This window comes from Stenella coeruleoalba, assembly GCF_951394435.1.
Source record: "Stenella coeruleoalba genome assembly, chromosome: 21".
In the NCBI taxonomy this organism is placed as follows: domain Eukaryota; kingdom Metazoa; phylum Chordata; class Mammalia; order Artiodactyla; family Delphinidae; genus Stenella; species Stenella coeruleoalba.
In genome coordinates, this window is record NC_137167.1 from 3,604,353 (window position 1) to 3,625,700 (window position 21,348).

The window sequence follows — 21,348 nt, forward strand, 5'->3', positions numbered from 1 at the left end:
AAACCCTCTGCAAAACCAAATGTCACACGAGGTAGAAGCTTCTTGGAGTGATGAAAGGTACAGGTTGCTGTGTGAATTCGGGAAGGAGAAGACTTCTACATGGGGTCGGGGGGAAGGCGTTCTAAGTTTAACACTGAGATAGACTATGCCAGGTGCCGGCCACAGCAGGATGTCCCGATGTCAGAGCTACCAGGACGTCGGCTCTGACATCCATTTCTAAAACAGGAAGGACACGACGCGGAGGGGAAGGCCTGGGGCCGTACCTGTTGAGGTTGCTCGGGTGGGGTAACGAGCTGGAGAACTTCACGGCTCCGTTCAGGTCCTCACTAACCACAATGTCCATCTCACTCTTCTGCCGGACTTTGGAGTGCCTGCGGACGCAGGGCCTGGTCTGTCACGCTGCTTGTGATGACCCTGCATCACCCAGCAGCCAACAGCCCCTCTACACCGGTAGCCTTCCACCTGACAACTGGACGGGATGCCCCCAGGTCACTAGTCAACCCCTTGGGATGCCGGCCAGTGCGTCTGCGTCCTGCTAGGATGCTTCTCCGAGAGTTTAAGGCCGTCAGTACTGCCCAGTGAGTGTCACTGACCTCCAGGCTTGTACTGCTGATGCCTGGCCTCACCTTGGCTCATGCTTATCTTTCTTCTACTTTTCATCAAACACAAAACTCTCACGTTTTGGTAGAGGATGAAATTAGGACGTGCACACCAAGATCACTGCATGAGGATCCTGTTCACGTGAAACCTGCACGCACCACACACTTCCCTCTTAATGCATGTGGCTAAGCGTTACTTCTGATGGTGAATGAACAGTTACATTTCCCAACTTAGAGACCCTTCTGATGTATCTAAAATAGTATTTGAAGGAAGCAAATTTTTAAACTGGTTTCAAATCTTCTCGGTGACAAGGGTGATGACGTAAGTCTGAATAATGCTTCACAGATAACCAAGCACTGACTGTGAACATGCCCTTCTCTGCCCGATGACCCCATGTGGTAGATGGTTTTCAGCCACCCATTCAGCGGTAAGGAAATGAAGATCAGGTGACCTGCCCAAGGTCACACCACCGGGGCCTCAGATCCAAAGTCTGGTGCTCCTTCTACTCTGTCTAAATGTCTATATCCTTCCTTTTCAAAAACACGTAAGAAATTCAAATGCAAAATGCTTTAGCCCTGAAGCCTCACTGGCGAGGGGTGAACCGGACCATGTGGAGCACACGTAGCCTGGAAGAGCTGGGGTCCAGCTGGAACCTGCCTGCTCTACGTCAGGCTGTCATTACACACAATGGGATGGTCCTCTGACAGAAACTCGGTCTGTCAACGGGAAACCACAGATAAAGAAAAGGACACAGTAAGTGAAATGCTCACTGCTTAGGCCGGTCCTAAAATGTACTTCACAGTAGCTCAGTGACAGGATAATAAAGCTCAAATTGCATTTGTCCTGAAATTACTATCTACCTGCCATCTGAGATGAGAGTGAAATTGCTAAAGCTGCCTGAGGCATTACAAGGCAGACAAGACAGACACGTCTCACAGCTACTAGGTTTCAGAGATGTCCACCTGCAAGTGGTCACCCGGCCTCCCAGCTCCGTACAAGAGGCTGGCTCTGCAGACAAAAAACTTACTATGAAGATGCCAAGCCATTAGAGATAGCTTCAAATAGCATTTCTTCTTCTAGTTCTAATGGACTTTAACTCATCTTGTTATAAATAATGGAAACGCTCGACATCTGAACTGAAAAGAATGCAGTAATTCCTTGGTTAGTTAAAAACACTATAGATGTACAGACATTTAAAGTTTTTGTCATGATGGTTACATGATAAGGTGTGACTCTAATGTAATGAGCTAATTCAACACTCCAGAACCCAGCTCAGGAGTGCTGCCTCTTCTAAAGTCAGTCCCCACAGGAGGGCACTCTCTGCCATGTCACCAGGCTCCTCAGGAGCTGGGACCATGCCTGGTTCATCTCTTCCAGTGTCTGGCATGTGAACGGTGACTGAACTGGACCGCGTCACACAAAACTACTCTTCTGGAATTGATTTCAAAGGCTACATCTTAGACTTATAAATAAACAATCTCATGATGTAAGTACCTGTCCTTTGAAAAAGTCAACGTTTTCGCTACTTCCAGAAAGATACTGAGAAACGTGACAACAGCCAGTGTGGACCCACAAAGGGGCAGCTTCGTACGTTCCTGGTGGAAACGTTATTTATACAAACTTTCTGTGGAGCAATTTGTTAGTGCACATGGAAGACCTTTAAAATGCGGATAATCTTTGATCTGTTGATCCCATTGCTAGGAATTTATCCCAGGGAAATAACTGCGGACATACAAGGATTTCCCTACAATGATGTTATTCTTGGTGTTATTTTAAGAAGTAAAAATTATAAACCACTGATTCTTCCAGTAATGGGGAACAGGTTAAACCAACTACAGTGGAACAGCAAACAGACGTGACAAAGAACACGGAAAAACAGAAAGCATTTTCGGTAGCAAGTTTGAGAGGCAGGTTCTATGAGAGTATGTAGGGTAACCTACTTTGTTTTTTAAATAAACACAGGCACAATGAAGAATCTGGAGACACAGAGATATGTTCACAGCAGTTGGAGGCAATTCTCAGTGTAAAAATCCTGGAAGAGCACGTACAGGGCAGTGTGCATATTACACTGTCACTGAGGTAAAATGGGGCGGCATACATAAATGAGTTAACAAACAGGTACATGCCCATTTGCTTGTACACGTACAAGACATCCTCAGAGGTGGACCCGAGATCAAAAGGACCAAATGCCTGTGGGGAGGAACCATGACTTTTCACTTTTATACTCTGAAGTTTGAACCACATGAACTTACCACTGCTCCAAAAAATAAAAACTGGAGATAAAAAAATAATGTTGAACAACAGTAGCATCATTTCAATTAGTGTGTGGTCTCTCAAGGAATCATTTTGAATGAATCCTAACTGATTTAGGGGGATGTTAGTTTTTAAATGATGCATTTCAGTAATGGTTAACTTTTATGTATGCAATGAACCACACGTTAGCATTATAATCAGAAAAGAAGTTTCAAAATACAGAGTAATTTTTAAAAACTTAATTGTATCCTTTGACTTTTTTTATTAGAAAATCTCTTTTTGGAAATGTATTCAGTTCACATTTTAAGCCACTTTTTGATGCTTTTAAAAACAGTAAAATTTGTCAACAATAAATTTTCATGTAAATACAGCTCATAATTTGTCATGTGAACATGCTATTTGTTTGTTTACCAATGCACAGTGTTTTCAGTGTAAGCGTACACTACACACACACTCTGTAAACACAATGACCTCCTGCCCTGCACAGAGCAGTCATTTACACAGTACTGGATTTAAAGCTGTTAAGGTTCAGAATCCAGGTTGACACTTAACAACCTTCCATCTTTCCAGGCTTTTGGAACTCAGACTGCCCACGTGCCAGGTCTTAACGGGACTTCCTCTGGGTGAGAGGTCACAGGTGTCTCAGGCCCAGCCTGGGGCGCCCAGTGAGACAGCACAGGTGAGGTGACATCTGACAAAGACAGGGGCACACTCCCCGCTTTGGGCGGCCGGCCCGCCCCAAGCCCTCACTCACCACTGCACAGGCTGCCAGTTGGGCAGGAAGGGCCGGAAGCCCGTGATACACTCGAAGGCCAAGGTGCCGAAGCTCCAGTAGTCCACGGTCACCGTGTACTTCTGCTGCTCTAGCAGCTCAGGGGCCTGTGGTGACAATGTGGGGACATACCTGAGCTGCTCCCCATCTGAGGGTTTACCACAGAGGGGGGCACCCAGCCTCTTATCGTGCCCCATGCTCCCTGGGCCCCGCTCCAGGTGAGGAGGTGACCACGTGTTCAGTAGGTGGTACCGAACATCTCTCTGGACCTCATTCAGTCCCGGTGCTGAAACAAGGGCCTGGGGGTATTTTAGGTGAACCGGAGTGCAGCGTGTATCCTTTTCCCAGCACTGTGCAGGGAGGGGAAGACAGGGCACGGACAACAAAGGAAAGTGATCCCGGCCATGCACACCCATTCACAGCACACGCACTGCATGCCAGCTGGTCCCCTAAAGTGGCGAGGTCCACAGCATGCGGTCGGACAGCGGGATGGATTGTTGCAGTCAGGTAGGAAAGGCCAGATGCACGGCCGCTGCCCAAGCAGAGAGGCTGGGACAACCAAGGAAAGCTTCCCAGCACAGGTGGGACGGGAACGGATCAGAGGGCCTCAGGGCAGACAGCCCAGAAAGGACCATGACAAGCGAGGGCGTGGAGGCAGGACTGAGCACAGGCTGGCTGGAGGCATGACACTGATGAAGGACCACGGAGTCCAAACCAAGAGGAAAAACGTGGGGACGCACAGGTCAGCCTCTGTGTCTGGTTATGGACAGAAGTTTTAGGTCCGCAAGTGAACAATTTGGCCGAACATCCTTGTCAGAGCCTGGAGTCCTCACTAACTGCTGCTGAGCTGACGAGGGGTCCAGAGGACACCGGGCAGGACCCACAGGGTCACGTTATGTGGACACACGTGCTGAGTCACAGCCCCGAGTCCCCGCTCTGAATCCTCTACTCCCCAGGGCAGGTGATAAACCGGCAGTCCACTGCCTGGTTGGGGGGTTAGTGGGAAGTATGGATACGCTCAAAAGGACCTCAATAATTGCTTTCTCTCTTTCTGTATGAGAACCACGTAGGATAATTAAGCTCGTCGAGCCCAGTGGCTTTCAACCTTTTTTTGTTTTTCTTTTTTAAATTGTAGACTCCTTTAATCAACATGTTCTGGTTATCATCTGCAAACAATCTATTACCAAGTTCTGCTGGGTCTCTTCCAGGCATTTCTTGAACCATCCTCTACATCCTCAAGGCTCTCCACCAGCTCGGACCAGCTCAGTACAATAGCCTCCTTACCACTCACCCACTACCTGCAATTCACCCTCCACGCTGTACCAAGCGTGGTCTCTTCAAAAGGTAAACCCAATCCCTCTCACACTTAAAAACCTTCCACGTCTCTCCAGAGGCTTCAGGATAAAGTTTAAAATCTCTAACCCAGCCAACAAGGCTTTGAATAATCTGTCCTCTACCTCTCTCTCCAGCCTCAACTCGAGATACCCTCTTCCTTCTTCTCTGGCTCCTGCCACACCTTCTGGTCTCCCATGTCCTATCCCTTTACCTGGAACTTCCTCTCTCTCCCCCTCGCCCAGTCCCCCTTTCCCCCACTCATCCTTCAGGTCCCAGACCAGGCTAGGTCTTCCTAAAATATATTCTCATAACACCCTGCACTTTCCCTTTGCAGTATTTATCACAATTGTAATTTCTTCATTATTTGTGTATCAGGGTGATGCCTGCTTTCCTCCTAAACTCTAAAACTACACTTGACCAATATTTCTTGGATGAATGAGTGACTCAAATAGAACCACAGTATTAAGACCAAATAACAAAAAGAAAGGGTGGGAGCTCGAAGCTCAGCCCTCTCTCCTCCATGGCCCCCGAGATGCTGCGTGGAAACTGAGGCCCCTACAGACCAGCAAGAACCTGGTTTAAACTCTTTGTCCTCAGACAAAATACTGCAGCATGAGAGGTTATGGGACTCGTGCGAGGGCCCGGGAGCAGAGCCCTTTTGCTATGAGAAGACGACCACATCCCTCCATAAGGCCTCTGCTAGCAAAACGTGCTGACTTGAATGGATTATGAGTCTGACCTCATACAACAGTTCCTAGGCACCCAGGAAACATCCAAGAGCCGGCAAACTTAGATGGCAGAAGGCAAGGATGGAGGAAGAGCCCCACAGACACAGCCATCGGACAGAAACTGACACACAAACATGGAAACCCCGTCTCTTACCAGGTACTGCAGGGTCCCCACAAAAGAAGTGCACAGACTGCCCTGGTCCAGCTCCTTGGCATATCCTAGGTCAATAATTTTGTGTATTAACTGAAAAAAAAAGGGAGGAGAAACCTGACGGTTATGAGAGTATACTGTCCTTCAAGAATTCTGGATGTCTCTGTTAGAGCAGAGGATATTTCTGAATTTCCAATCCCAAGACCCTAAGTTCCAAAGGACCACCAAATACACAGGAGAATGCCCTAGACATGGTAGCTTTAGGCAAAAGAAAACAATGTAAAAACGCCAGGCACATGTTCTCCCTTGCTCTGCGACCAACTGCCAGAGGAAGGTCAAAATTAGCAGACCACGCAGCAGCCCTCAGGACTGCTAAACCTAGACACAAAGGACCAGGCCAGCTCCTTCCCAGTAAATACCTTTAGTTCTCAAATCTTAGAACTGACAGGAATGAGCGTGAACTGGGCCAAAGGTGAGAGCTAGGACAGGCGTGGGTCACACCTAGGATGCTGGAGGAAGCTGCGTGGAAGAGGTCAGACAGTCCGTGAGCTGAGTGACTGCATCCCACTCAGCTGAACAAACAAGGCCAGGAAGAGCACAGGGCCAAGCCCTGCGGGGAGGTTACCCCACAGCCGAGCGGGGGGGCCCGGAAAAGGTCCCTGAGAGCTCTGGGGAAACTGCGGGCTGGACCAGGCCCCATGGGCAGGTGGCAGCTCCAAATGCCTCCTCTCAGCCACGCCCAGAACCAGCTCATAGATGGACTCCCTGTCAGCTTCAAAAGCTGAGGCTCTCCAACAGACGGAAAAGAAAGCCCATTTCCAAGAAGTGCAAGTCCCAGAGGCTGGGGGTGTCGGCTGGAAGACAAACATTATTTTTCTTATCAGATTCCTGCAACTTGGATGACTAACAATGTGGTCCATTCAAACCTGCCTCAATCTGCAAGCGAGAACTTTTCGCGGAATTTCGCTTCAAATCAAAAAGCATTCCCGGAGAATCAAAGCAAATATGTGAGCAAAGAAACGCAAACACACAAAGCGGGTTCCTCCCCCGCCCAGCTGCCACCCGCCCTCCCCAGGCCCCGGAGGGTCACTCACTCTCTGTTCCCCTTGCTGCAGGACGATGTTTTCTGGCTTTAGATCCCGATGGATGATCCTGTTTTCGTGAAGGTATCTAAGTGCAGAAGCTGACAGGGTGGAAAGGGGAGTGAGTTTTCGTTAAGCCTGGACAATACTTTTCACTTGGAATCGCCTACCCAGTGAAAGATGATTACCGCGTGCCCCCGACACACACCCTGACTCGGTGCAGGGGATCACAGTGGAGGGATGGGGACCGGCAGACACCCCTCCGGTGAAGGGAAGGGGACCCAGCTACATGAGCAGAACTTGGACCAGCACCAGAATCTGCCTCGTTCACGCAAAGAACTCTGAGCCTTCCACCCACGAGGTCACCAACTCCAGTCTTGAGCAGCGGTTCTCAAACTGCACTGCCTGGACCTGCAGCATGCAGACTTGTTAGAAATGCAAAACCCTTGGGTCCCAATCCAGACGAAGTGAATCAGAAACCTGGGGGTTACCCCACAATCTGTGTTTTACCAAGCCCTCCAGGTGATGCTGATAAAGATTGAGAAGGGGAACTCCTCTGGTCTAGAGGCTCAAAAAAAATCTAAGTTCTGCTGGGCAGGTAAGGGAGAAGGGCCCTCTGGGCAGAGAGCACTTGGTCATCTGCTGTAGAGTCCGCAGGGCAGAGATGGCTCCAAGGAAGAAGTGGGGGCTCTGGAAGGAGAGAATGGGGGCACCTTCAATACATCTGACAGTCCAACGTGTGCCTGTTATGCGCCCTGTTCTCTGCTGGGTTCTGAGGGACATAAAATCAGGGAGGGCATGGTCCCCAACTTTAAAGGGCTCAGAATCTAGCTGGCAAGGAAGGAGCCTGCACAACCTGGCTGTGAAGTCACTTGATACCACAGCTTCTGCCGTGAAGAGCAAACATGACTATGCGACTGGCCCAGGATGGCCAAGGCTACGACTCCAAGCAGGACGTGATTTTTACCCCTAAGAGAGGTTTAATAACTTCAACAGAAGTCCTAACAACCTGTACTACAAAAGAAAAAAATGAAGAAGTATTGGAAAGAGATAAAATTACCTTTAATTGGAAATGATCTGACTCTATGCCAGGAAGACAAACTGGGGAAAATTTAGTAAGTTGTCTGGAAGCAAAACAAGTATATACAAATCAATAGTTTTTCTCCCTGTCATAGATCCAGTTGAAAGGAAAAAGAAAATAAAATCCCATTCACATTAGCAACAAAAATTCTAAAACACCACGGGATAAATTTAGCAAAAAAAGTAGTGTCATGTGAGGAAAACTATATGGCATAAAGAAAAGCAATACAAATAACATAAAGAGGTTTTAAAAGTTCATGGCAACTATGGAAAAGAGTACGGAGGCTCCTTAAAAACCTCAAAATAGAGTTACCATATGATCCAGCAGCCCCACTCCTGGGCACTTACCCGGAAAAGACAAAAACTCTAATTCAAAAAGATTCATGCACTCCAGGGGACTTCCATGGTGGCACAGTGTTTAAGACTCCGTGCTCCCAATGCAAGGGGCCCGGGTTCGATCCCTGGTCAGAGAACTAGATCCCACGTGCATGCTGCAACTAAGAGTTCACATGCCACGACTAAGGAGCCGGCGAGCCACAACTAGAGTCCACCTGCTGCAACTAAGACCCGGTGCAACCAAATAAATTAAAAAACAAACAAAAAGATACATGCACCCCAATGTTCACAGCAGCACTATATACAATAGCTAAGACATGGAAGTGACCTAAGTGTCCACTGACAGACGAATGGATAAAAAAGATGTGGTACATATATACAATGAATACTACTCAGACATAGAAAAGAATGAAATAACACCATTTGCAACCACATGGATGGAACCGCAGCCACATGGATGGAAACAGAGATTATCACAGTAAGTGAAATAAGTAGAAAGGTAAAGAGAAAGATAAATATCATATGATATCACTTATATGTAGAATGTAAAAACTTATTTACAAAACAGAAATTGACTCACAGACATGGAAAAGAAATGGTTACCAAAGGGAAAGGCGGGGGGAGGGGGGATAAATTAGGAGGTTGGGATTAATAGATACACACTACTATATATAAAACAGATAAACAACACGGACCTACTGTATAGCACTGGGAACTCTATTCAGTATCCTGTAATAAACTACAGTGGAAAGGAATCTGGAAAAGAATGTGTGTGTGTGTGTGTGTGTGTATACACACACACACACACACACACACACGCATGTATGTATAACTGAATCACTTTGCTGTACACTTGAAATACTGTAAATCAACTACACTTCAATTAAAAAAAAAAGAAAGAAAGCTTTATGGCAAAAGACACTATACACAAAGCAAAAGACCAAAAAAAGGGAAAAAAATATCTGCGGCACATATGCCAAAAAGCATATACCTAACAGACAAAAGCTACTACAAATCAATAAAAAAGCAACCCAGATGTTAGGGTAGCAAGAAAACTTTTGTTTTTCCTTTTTTGAACCTCTATTTTTCAAAAGCATAATGTTATGTTACTTTTCTAATGAAAAAAAATACATAGCTTTTTACTTTAAAGGAACATAAAAAAACAAAGACGTGGGTTAGATAGGTGGCTCCAAAGTTTTTGGATTCAGACCAGTAGAACTAAGAATAAAAATTGAGGATGGGATCCAAGAGAAGATTACTATATTTCTATTCTGCGAGGTTAAGTTCATCTAAAAATAATAAATACTATCTATTTTATTTTATTTATTCTATATTATTTAGTAATTAATAATGTAAAAAAGGAAAGACCATTTTAACACATACACACAAAGAAAGCAACCCAGTAGAAAAAAGGGCAAAGAACAAGTGAAGCGGTAACTTACAGGAGTAGAAATGAAACGCAAACCGTGAACAATTACGCAATTATGCACAAAGTCGCTCAAGCTTACTGGCCGTCCACAAAGTGCACATTAAAGCAACACTGAGGGACTTCCTTGGTGGCACAGTGGTTGATAATCTGCCTGCCAATGCAGGGGACACGGGTTTGATCCCTGGCCTGGGAAGATCCCAAATGCCGCAGAGCAACTAAGCCCGTGTGCCACAACTACTGGGGCTGCACTCTAGAGCCTGCGAACCACAACTACTGAGCCCACAGGCAACAACTACTGGAGCCCATGCTCCCAACAAGAGAAGTCCCTGCTCGCTGCAACTAGAGAAAGCCTGTGCACAGCAACGAAGACCCAACGCAGCCAAAAAAAAATACGTTAAAAAAAAAAGCCACAACGAAATGCCTTTCACCTCTTCAGCTGGCAGGAATTTTAGATGAGAGATAAAAGGCACTCCCTACGTTGCTGGAAGGAGTAATAACTGCTGTGCAATTGGGGGAAAGAAATATGGCAAAAGCTATTAAATTTTAAGACATACATATCATTTGACCCTTCATTTCCGCCTCTGGTAATCCAGCTTACAAAATCAAAAGCACTATCACATACAAATACGGATGTGGACTGCACAGTGTGGAGTGAAATAATTAGAAACTAATGGAAAGTCATCAATCAGGGAACGGCTGAACAAATTATGGGAAATCCATAATATAACAGGCAATTATTAAAAATTATTTAGGTTTATATTACCCAACTCAGAGGGATGTCAATGATGTAATGGTATGAACCTTTTTTTTATTAGGAAAAAAAAAGGTAAAAAGCAAAAGTGATCACAACACTAAGAGAGGTTTACTAACGGGTCCTCGGCCAGGGCACAGCAGGGAGAGGGGTAAGAGAGAAGTCCTCCGCAGAAAACAAGGGATCAGATATGCTGATTAAAGACTTTCATGCTGAATGTTTCCTGAAAACACTGGAGAAAGTCTAACTGAGAGTTAAACACCCAACTTCAGGGACTTCCCTGGTGGCTCAGTGGTTAAGAATCTGTCTGCCAATGCAGGGGACACAGGTTCGATCCCTGGTCCGGGAAGATCCCACATGCCGCGAAGCAACTAAGCCCGTGCGCCACAACTACTGAGCCTGTGTTCTAGAGCCTGTGAGCCACAACTACTGAGCCCGCGTGCCACAACTACTGAAGCCCACGTGCCTGTAGCCCGTGCTCTGCAACAAGAGAAGCCACTGCAATGAGAAGCCCGCACACCACATCGAAGAGTAGTCCTCGCTCTTCGCAACTAGAGAAAGCCCGCGTGCAGCAACGAAGACCTAATGCAGCCAAAAATAAATAAATAAAATAAATAAATTTATTTTAAAAATAAATAGATAAACACGCAACTTCCATCTTCTCGGGGATGTTCCATCCGCACATTAAGTCAAATCGCAAAACCTCTCCTTAAATCTGCCCCTTTTTCTTTTTTTTTTTAATAAATTTATTTATTTGTTTTGGCTGCATTGGGTCTTCGCTGCTGTGCGCAGGCTATTCTCTAGTTGCGGTGAGCGGGGGCCACTCTCTGTTGTGGTGCACGGGCCTCTCATTGAGGTGGCCTCTCTTGTTACGAAGTACGGGCTCCAGGCATGCCGGCCTCAGTAGTTGTGGCACGTGGGCCCAGTTACTCCGTGACATGTGGGATCCCCCCGGACCAGGGCTCGAACCCATGTCCCCCGCATTGGCAGGCAGACTCCCAACCACTGTGCCACCAGGGAAGTCCCTAAATCTGCCCTTTTAAACCCAGCCTTTGACCATAGAGTTTCAACATTTCACACCTGTTCCTTCTTTTCTTTTCATAACTGGGTACAGTGATTGGCTTAGGTCCAACAAACGTCCAAATGAAGGAACACATTCGCTGCTTTCAAAGTGTGCCTCACCAAATCCCCCCAAACATTGTTCTCGGTTACAGTAACTTTTAAAAGACATGCTTCTTATCAGCACTTTCATTTTTATTTTACTAATCTTTATTAAAGAATCAAAGCAACGTGTAATAACCAGTACTAATAATTGCACAGACACGACACTGCACACAGGGATGCTGCCACTGCTGCATGTGAACGAGCGGCCAGCGGAAGCACCGTGTGGGGAGACCGGGCATGCCTGCTCAGTGACTGAGTCACAAAGGCCTGCTTGGGTATGTGACACAGCGTCAGGGTGTACTACATAAAGGCGTGGGTCAGTTTGTTCAAGAGCAGGATATACGAACATTGAAACTCACTGTATTCAGAGGAAGTAGGAACACAGACTAAGGCAAGGCCTCTGAAGTTAGATGTGAACCTCTCAGAGCCAGTGACACGGGGCACAAGCAGGGGAGGTGTCCCAAGAAGCTCAGGGAGGGCAATCAGATCACACGGAGAGCGCTGCTCTCGACACTGCAAAGATTGAGAGCTGTCACCAGGTCTTTAGGGAGGACAGAGGGCAAGCTGGTGGCCAAGCCAGCGACCACTATTAACAGCTGTCTATTTTTATGCTTAAGCAACTGTACATGACAAACTTGAGTCCTCATTTCGGGGGAGTCATTTATTCTCAAATGCTTTTTTGTCAACTTAATAAAGCCCGGAATTTAAAAATCCTATAGGTGTTGTTATACACGGTTTCTTGGACCGAGTGAAACGGTCAAAACCTTGATGGGCAGGAGCTCTTAGACAGCTCCCCTTACGGGATCCGTCCTTAAAAGGCTTAGTTCAGTTTGACGGTGCCCTGTTTTACACAATGGTACCTCAGGAGAGTGTCATGAATTGTAATTGTCTCAAGCCAAGAGAATCTAATTTGATTTCAGTTGGATGGAACCTAAGAATTTGAGATGAAGAACAACACCTTTGTGTCTGAAAGTTTCTTAAAAATCGAAGCCCCTAACAATAGAGGTACTACAAGCGTATAGAAATGGAAAAGCACACCACAAAGCAGAAAAGCCTGCAGGTTAATTTCTCATGTTCCAGTGATAGAAAAGTGTTGCCAAGCAGTACTCCGTGTGAACTTTTTTACACCACGCAGTGGCATTTCCTAGGACAGACGCTGCTCGGAGGGGTCCGTATCTGCCCCCTCCTGCTGTCCTTGTCAGGAACAGCACCCAGGTCTGGACCCCAGCTTTCTCTCAGCTCAAGAGGGAGACACAGACGTTATAACTGAAGACGGTGGCACTCCTGGAGTTCTTACTGATGAGCCAGAATCCCAAACCACACTCCACAAATTAGGGAACAGACAGGACCAGCTAGACTCCCGTGTCGAGAAACAGCTGTGTAAGGATCGTGTCCATGAAGCCTAGTGACCATACGCTGAACTGAAAGAGATTACTAAGCTCTCTTGAGAATATTGTTGCTCAGGATACAGTCATGAGCAACAATGGAAGAAATGGAAAGATAAATGGACCAGAGAGCTGACGCAGAGATTAGAAGGGAAAGAAAAGACAATTACCAGTTGGTGGTCTGAGTCAGCAGTGCGGGAGAAGGGCACGAGGACATTCGTTCACACAATAAAAACTGGCCGCATGCCTACTATGTGCCAGTCACTTTGGTGTCACTGGGCTTTCCAAGCAAAACAGGCTGGAAGGCCAAGTGCAGACATGTGGAGATTTAGTCCAGCTAATGGTTTCTTGGCTAAAAGAGCCCCTATGACTCATCAGCAAGGTAGCAAGGCAGGCACACCAAGTGCTGAGAGAAAAGTGCAAAATCATTCTCTCATTCATTCAACCATCCTCAGGAAGTGTCTTCATACATAAGTGTGCCAGGTGTTGTCAAAAATGTGCCACTGGATCGAACCGTTTTCTTCACTTACTGCACAAACAGTCTGGTCGATGGGCCCCAAACCCAGAAGTCAGTCCTTACTGTCAAGGACAGGCAGAGGTCACATAACAATAGCAGGGAAACCAAGTCCTGAGTGGAGGAGGCCACGAGGGCACAAGAATCCTGAGAGCGAGACCCACTGTGCTCGCCAGGCCAGGGCGCTCCCCACGGAGTGGCAGGTCGAAAGCGCAGGGTCGTGGGGAGGGGCCGGAGCGCATTCTAAAAAGGAGCGTGTGGACAAAGGCTCGCAGGGGGATAGAAAAGTGGGTCTTGAAGTTGGCTAGAGGGGATCAGGAGAGATGGGAGGCTATGAGGTTTGGTCTTGATCTAGTGGTGGATTATGACGAAAGCATCCTTTCAGAAGCATTGAAAGATGAGTTAGGAAAATGGGAATAAGGACTCCAGGTAAGTGATGTGCTGCGACACTGAATGAGCAGAGGTGGTGGGAACAGAAAGGGAAAGTGCGATGCTCAGCACGAAGGAAAGGATGGAGACTCTTTTTTTTTTTTTTGCGGTACGCGGGCCTCTCACCGCTGTGGCCCCTCCCGTTGCAAAGCACAGGCTCCGGACGCGCAGGCTCAGCGCCATGGCTCACGGGCCCAGCCGCTCCGCAGCATGTGGGATCTTCCCAACCGGGGCACGAACCCGTGTCCCCTGCATCGGCAGGCGGCCTCTCAACCGCTGCGCCACCAGGGAAGCCCTGGATGGAGACTGTTTAAATGGGATGGTGAGGACCAGGAAGAGGGCAGGTTGTAGGAAGAGACGAGATTCGAGGTTGGCAGCCGTGTCGGGTAGCTGGCAGAAAGATAGAGCCAGTGACCCAACAGAGAGGACGTCAGGAAGGGATCGGCTTTAAGGAAAACGTCTAGGACTTCAGTTTGGAAGTGACTTGGGGAGAAATGTTGTGTAGACGTGAATATGGAGCTGAGGGTGGAGGTCAGCGTTCAATGTCCTGACTTTGGAAAAGATTTGGTGGATAAAGATGTCGTGAGAATGGCCCGGCACACAGAATACTAGTGGAAGCAGCGGGCGGTCACCCAGGTGCAGAGAGGGACACACAGGCTGGGGCAGGAACAGACAGACAGCATCAAGACCAGGTTCCAGGCAGAAGCTGATGCATGAGGACCGCGGGAAGCAGGCAGGCTGGGGCAGTGCAGCGGATGTCAAAGACGTTCTGGGCAACCTTTCTGAAAATCAGAACCTGAACAATGAAAAAGCAACATTCAGAGTCAGAAGGGCCCCTAGGGGTCACCCAGCCAAAATGCCTCATTTAAAGTTGAAGACACGCGGGCCCAGAAAGTCACCTCGGTTTTCCAGAGAGGAAAGGCCCTCGTCAGAGGCAGCAGAGCTGGAGAGGCAGCGAGGCCAGGACTGAGAGCAGCTGTCTTCTCTATTATGATTACATTCATTAATCTGGTTATTTACGCCTTTCCATGTATTTATATACAAATGACCTGGATTGCTGAGACCAGGTAGTCATCTTTTATTATAATCAGCAGTGCAGTCAGAATGTAAGTATTCAACAGAATAAGCAAGGAAATCCACAATCACATAAACACAAAACAGAGAGCCCAGTGTTCTGACTCCCTAAAGCCCTGAGTTCCCTTTGGAACCCTCCCTGTCCTGTAAGGTGGAAGGGCTGGACGCCTGCTAGGAGCAGCTCTAACAGGGACAGAGATGGTGACTCAGAGAACGGAGCACAAACAAAATGGGGAGCGGGGGCCCTGAATGCTTAGAGGACAGGATGGTCGGTCACCATGGTACCCCAGCCACCTGGAGAATCAAGATGGGTGCAGATCTAAGATCTAAGACGGTGATCGCTTACCATCCCGCCCAGCTGGCCTGGGTGTGGGCAGGTCCCCGCTCTTTGGGCAACAGAGACCTGGGCCTCCAGAGTGCATAGGGGTTTGCTGTCAGCTGGCAGAGGGAAACACATGGCAATATTTTCCAAAGGATAACGAGCACACTGTTTAAATAGAGTCCACTGAGATACAACTTCCTGGAGCTATTTTAGGGTTGCTTTATGTGGAAGACAGAACACTTCCAGCTGCCTCTGCCACCTGTCCCCAGACCTCTTACTAGCATAAGAGCAATGTTCTAACAGGCCTGTTCGTCCTGGTACAGGACACGGGCTCACCCACATGCTTGCCGGGCGTCTGCTCACTCACTCATGCGTACTCTGCAAGATCTTCTCGGGCAAGGTAAAGCTCACTGGAAAAAATCCCGCCTACGTCTATCATCCTGACGCTGCTTTGAGTGGGTATCTCTGGGAGGCCAGGGGCACCGAAGAGGTTAAAGGCAAGTAGGTGTCACCCAGAGGAGAAGGTCGTGAATCTGACCTGGCAGGCAAGGGTGGGGCTCTGCCCTTATCTGAAGTCAACCTGGCAGGGACCAGCAGGGCAGCTCCACAAAGGGGACGTGCGGCCGGCCCTTGGGACAAACTGGAACAAAACAGGTTCAGGAAATGTTCCAGAATACAAAAGAGTTATGTTAGATGAACTCACAGAAAAACTTTCGGACTTGGTCTCTGTGACGACATCCATGCAAAACAAATAAACTTCATGAATCTCGTACACAAATCATAAAAGGGAGTGAAAGTACAATACAGGCTTATCAGCAACCTCCACCGAAGCCTGCAGATCAGGGGGCCTAACGGCATCCCAGAGGCAGCCACTTCCGGGGAGGGACGTCTCAGAAGACAGCCACCTGCCTGGCTCACTGGACCCCAGCCTCGGGTCACAACCCAAATGAGGGCGACGGAGGTTTTCTAAAAGGGGTGCTATGAACCCAAACCCAGGGGGGAAGGACAGGAGGAAGGGACGAGCACGGGCTCACTGCACGTTAACACGGCAAGCAGAGCGTGTGCTGGGATTACGTGTCCCACCTCCCTCACTCCACCCTCCTAACGGTTCTCACGTGGTGAGTTATGTTCCCACCTCACAGCAAATAAAGCTGCTGCCCTTAAGAATTAAACAACGTGCCCTAGGTCACACTGCCAACAGGTGGAAGCGCTGGTATTTGACCTGGGTGTGTTAAATTTAATTACATGTGGACAGCAGTTCTTTTAAATAAAAAAACAGGTCCTTATTCTAATTTCCTTTGGGATTTATTTCATTTGTTTGACAAATATTTACAAAGAAGCTGCTACATAAGGTACTACTGCTGTTCCAGATGCCAGGGACACAGCAGTGACTAAGTCTTGGCCTTCACGGACTTAAGTCTAGTTGACTAGTGCTTCAAAGCCTCATTATTTCCCACCTGGGGCCACAGAGAGGAAAGATAGGGAATCAGCGACCTAAAGACCTTTGATACTCATCCACCGACAGGAGAACGGAGCCACATAAGCACGTGGAGTGAACCAGTCTCCTGTCTTCATGACTGTGACTTACATGTAACTTATACACAGACACCTTGAATGCATCAAGGAAAGCTACCGCAGGAGGCCAAGGTAACTGGATGTGACACGTGACCACATCAAGGGACACGTGACCAGCAGAGGCTCCATGAATATCACTACAGTCACGTGAGGCAGTAGAAGGCTGCGTGAGCAAGTAGACGGTTTTGTGTACTTGAGCCAATAACTTAAAAGACTTTCTTAATAACGATCCACTGAACGCACAAATAATCTAATGAGGGGAAGCACAATATTTGAGGGAATAACATACAAAAAAATTACTTGAAGCAGCTCTAACCAGAGAGAAACAAAATCAAAGTTGCCCATGAAGAGCAAAAGAATATTCCCCAACCTTCTAACCTGCCTTCAACCCAACAGAGAATAAACTGATGATGTGGCCACTGGGGCAAAAAACAGGTAAATGTGTAAGCACAGCATGGATGGGCCAGGGTGGGGCAAGGTGTCAAGGGAACAGGTGGGATCTTGGCCTAAGGACTGGACACCCTAGGGAGTCAGAGAGGGCACCTCCCACACACCCACACGAGGGAAGCAGTCTGGCCGGTGACGGACGCCCATGCTGGTCACGTAAAACCGGTGCGATGTTTTCATGCTGCACACCTGAAACTTACATGTGTTACCTGTCAGTTATACCTCAATAGAGCTGGAAAAAAAAAACCCCAAACTGGTGCCAGGTCAACTTGCTCTTACCGTGAACCCCATCCACAGGACAGGGACACTGGCTACAGGGGGAGAGGGAATTTTCTATGTCCGACCGCTCGGATCCTAACCTTAAGCATGTCATCCCTCGGTTCCGCTCACTTCCTTCTTGCACAGAGTGAGAGGGAGGCAGACCCGGAGCCGCGGGGACCAGAGGACCCCTGCCCTCCCAGGCCAAGCGTCAGCCAACACAGCTTTACAGACGTGGTGAGACGGTAACAACTGGTGAACCTGGGTGACGGGTGTGTGGGTTTCACTACTTTTCCGACTTTCCTATATGTTTGATATTTTCCTAAAAAGAAAGTTCGGACGCATAGAAGGAAAAAAGAAAAATACAGCTTCGAAGAGGTTGTGGTGGCAGAGGGGTGAAAATGACGTCATTCCCCAAATCTGGGGGCAAAGGCTCAGTTATGAACTCTGGGTACCTCTCAACTTTAGATCCTTGCACCACCAACCTCGGAGGTTTACCCCTAAATAATAGCAGGCACCAGGGTGGAGGAGACTGGATCTGACCCCTGCAGGCTGAGGTCAGGCTCCTGCTCCCCAGGCCAGCCGGGCTGCCAGCCAGGCCTTCTCTGAGGGCCATGGACACCCTCCTCGGAGGACACCACGGGCACCAAAGGGATAAACAAGGCCCGTTTTTCCTAAGCCTATGGCCAGCAAAAGAACCGCCAGTGTGGAAGTGGAAAAATTCACTGCCAAGGGATGAAATTCATTCAAAGGACAGACAACCTACTCCATCACTGGCTGTTCTGGGAAAGTAGGGAGTGGAGCTTTTCATGGGAAAGGAAATCTCTTACCCTATATACACCATCGTTCACTTCATGACTTAGTCCGGAAGGAAGGGAAATCTATTTGCGTTCAGTGCCAGCCCGACTAGGCCCTGCTGACATCCCCACCGTCCCTAGTCCTCCACCACCGTCTGTCCCCGACAACCCCACGTCCGTAGAGACCGGAGGACCAGTCATCACCCCTCCTCGCCCCCAGAGGCCTCTCCCCGGAGCGCACGGCCTGACTTCCAGGGCTGGGATTTACCGATGTCGCTCAGCAAGGTGAGGATGGCTCCTTCCCGCAGGCCACAGCAGTTCTCAAACTGGTTCAGGTACTGTCAAGAAGGGGAAAGAGGCGTCAGGGGGAGCGCTCACCAGCCACCAATGCGCCCACAAGTGTCCTTCACCAGCCAAGGCCGTCTGAGCACTCCCCGGGCCCTGGGCCTTGGGGACCTGGGTGGACAGCCAGCCCGGGCAGGATGGGCAGGGTCGGTCCAGGCAGGGAAGGAGGAAGCATCTGAGAGCTCCTAGAAGTGCTCCCGTGTGTAACCCTAACCCTAACCCTGAGTCATTCTCAGAGTCTCACCTGTGCTGCGGTCCTGGGGGATGCAGGCCCATCTGAGCTCAGCCACAGTTGGTCCACTGCTCCCGAGAGCCTGAAGGAGCCACTGAACACCTCCCTCCGACCCCTTCCCCGACGCGGCCTTGCTGTGGGGTGGGGATGACAGCAGGGCCCGGGCAGTGAGCACTTCGTACGTGCCGGGCACCTGGCAGAGCCGCGTGGACGGGCTCAGTGCAGCCTCACCTGCCCCACCTCACTTCACCCTTTCTCCCGCTCCCCTGCCCAGGCCAGCACTGGCGGCATTTCCACTTCACAGGTGAGGGTGCTGGACGGGAGGGGTCCAGCCATCCGTCTGCCACCACGGCCGCTGCGCAGCAGAGCCGCCATAGGACACAGGTCCACCTGAGGCTCGTGCCCAAACGCTCAGCCCCTGTGCCCTCCTGGCCCTGGCAAGCCTGTCGAGGGACTCCATCTGCTGCTGGAAGCCGGCCTCAACTTCAGGAAGTAACTTCCCGACGGGGTGCCCCGTCGTTAATTCACACCCACACCCGCGCACGTCCGCTAGCCGCTCCCTGCGACAGGCACACACACGGCACTCCTTCAATCAGCTCTGGCTTTTACCCTCGCTCCCGTACTGGCCAAGCCTGTCTCCCCAGACCAGGTGCGGATTCTGAACTTTCTAGAGATACGAAAGACGAGCCACCTCATTTGGAGAACAAAGAGGACAGACCGCGGGCACCCGAGGTGCCCTGGTGACCACGTGGACCAAGGCCCCATGGGGTACAATCGCTTCCCGCGTCCCCTACACCATCCTGCACCCCGTGCCAGGTCAATCACGCCAAAGTCTGTGTCAGTCTTCCCTGGCCAACGGCTCCCTGCTGCCTACAAGATGACGTCCAAAGTCCTCTGCCTCTGTGAGCTGGTCACCTCCCACCCCTCCCACGCTGCCCTCTAAGGACTGTCCACTCAAGTACAATGACACGGCTTTATCTCCCTAAACAGCTGCAGTTAGGAATCAGACAGCTGTCAAAGATTAGGAAGATAAAGGGGAAAATGGAAGCGTTGTCAAGTTCCCCATTTGTCATCGGTTATCAGTCCCCGGCCTGCGGGTTGCCAATGACTGTGCTCACATCCTGCCCTGAACCCCAGGATGAGCCCATCTCCCAGGATGGGAGAGCCACCCGGGCACACCAGCCCTCATGGAAAGTCTCCTTTGGAGAGGGAAGGTGGGAGGGGCCGGAAGAGTGCTGGGAAAGCACGCGATGCCGGGTCCCAGAACGTGCTGAGTACGGATGGAAGAACTGCCTGGCCATCCTGACCGCGCCCCCGAACAATGCAGACCTTTGTCCAGAGTGCGAGGTGAGGGGGGTGGAGACGAACAGGCAACCTCTTTTCAATACAAAACCAGCTTCTGCCCAGAGCTCTCATGGTCCTCGTGCGCCAGGCGCTATTCCCTTCACAGACGGAGGGGGGCCTGCGGCTGGGACCCACTGGCCGTGACCCAGCCTCTGCTGCTGCAGCTGTGTGAGGCCCGGATGCCCACATGGGCCCTCGGGGCCGCGGGGCCCACCCTTCACAAGGGATCCCATCCATTTTACCCACGTCACGGGCTGCTGAGAATCACATGAGGCCACGTGTAAGAGCGGCTCGTGACACTGTTCCGGAGATCGCTGGGGAGGGGGACACACAACGGTCCCCGACACCCACCCCGCAGCGTGCGTTCTGGCAAAGGGACGTGGTGGACGCGGCGGGAAGAAAGGGAGAGGGACCCAGAAGCTGAGTCAGTGGGGCTCTGGGTCCCCAGCCCAGCTGGCCCAAGCCAGTACCTTCCTGCCCCGCTCCAGGACCCCGGGCGGCCACATCTGGGAGAAGCCCTCTGATCTGGGCCAGTGGCCCCGACGACACCGAAGGGCTCAAGTGGCCCCAGCGTGCCGAGGGAGGAAGACCCGTCCTGGAGTCTGACCGGCCTCTCCCTGCGCTCGTCAAGGACAGCTGCGCAGGGTGCATGGCAAGCCCCTCCCTGCCCTCCGTGCACCCGTAACCCCGCGACCCCGGCCCCCGCAGCCTCACCTTCCGCAGGTCCCCTCCCTGGCAGTACTCCATGGCCAGCAGGGGCAGGTCGTTGGGAGCCAGGCTCTGCATGCCCTCGGGGACGTCCCGGGCGGCCACCACGTTGGGGTGGTTCAGCCTGAGGGGAGGGAACCAGTGAGGGAGGGCTGCCTGCAGGCACTGAGGGCCCTGGAGAGCGAGTGGCGGGGCAGGGAGACGCGGGGCTCACCACTCGCCCAGGGCCCGGGCAGC

The 21,348-nt window shown here is 50.0% G+C and overlaps 1 protein-coding gene across 2 annotated transcripts in view; it reads right to left on the reverse strand.

The window, feature by feature from the left end:
* IKBKB (inhibitor of nuclear factor kappa B kinase subunit beta) overlaps positions 1-21,348 on the reverse strand; it is a 50,348-nt gene that overhangs the window by 14,644 nt on the left and 14,356 nt on the right. For both annotated transcript variants that reach the window (XM_079908951.1, XM_079908950.1), the window contains exons 4-9: positions 21,118-21,235; positions 18,751-18,820; positions 6,934-7,022; positions 5,843-5,932; positions 3,608-3,732; positions 264-371 (exon numbers count right to left, since the gene is read on the reverse strand). In XM_079908951.1, the coding sequence (XP_079765077.1) occupies positions 264-371; positions 3,608-3,732; positions 5,843-5,932; positions 6,934-7,022; positions 18,751-18,820; positions 21,118-21,235 (600 nt within the window). The remainder of the gene's footprint in view (positions 1-263; positions 372-3,607; positions 3,733-5,842; positions 5,933-6,933; positions 7,023-18,750; positions 18,821-21,117; positions 21,236-21,348) is intronic.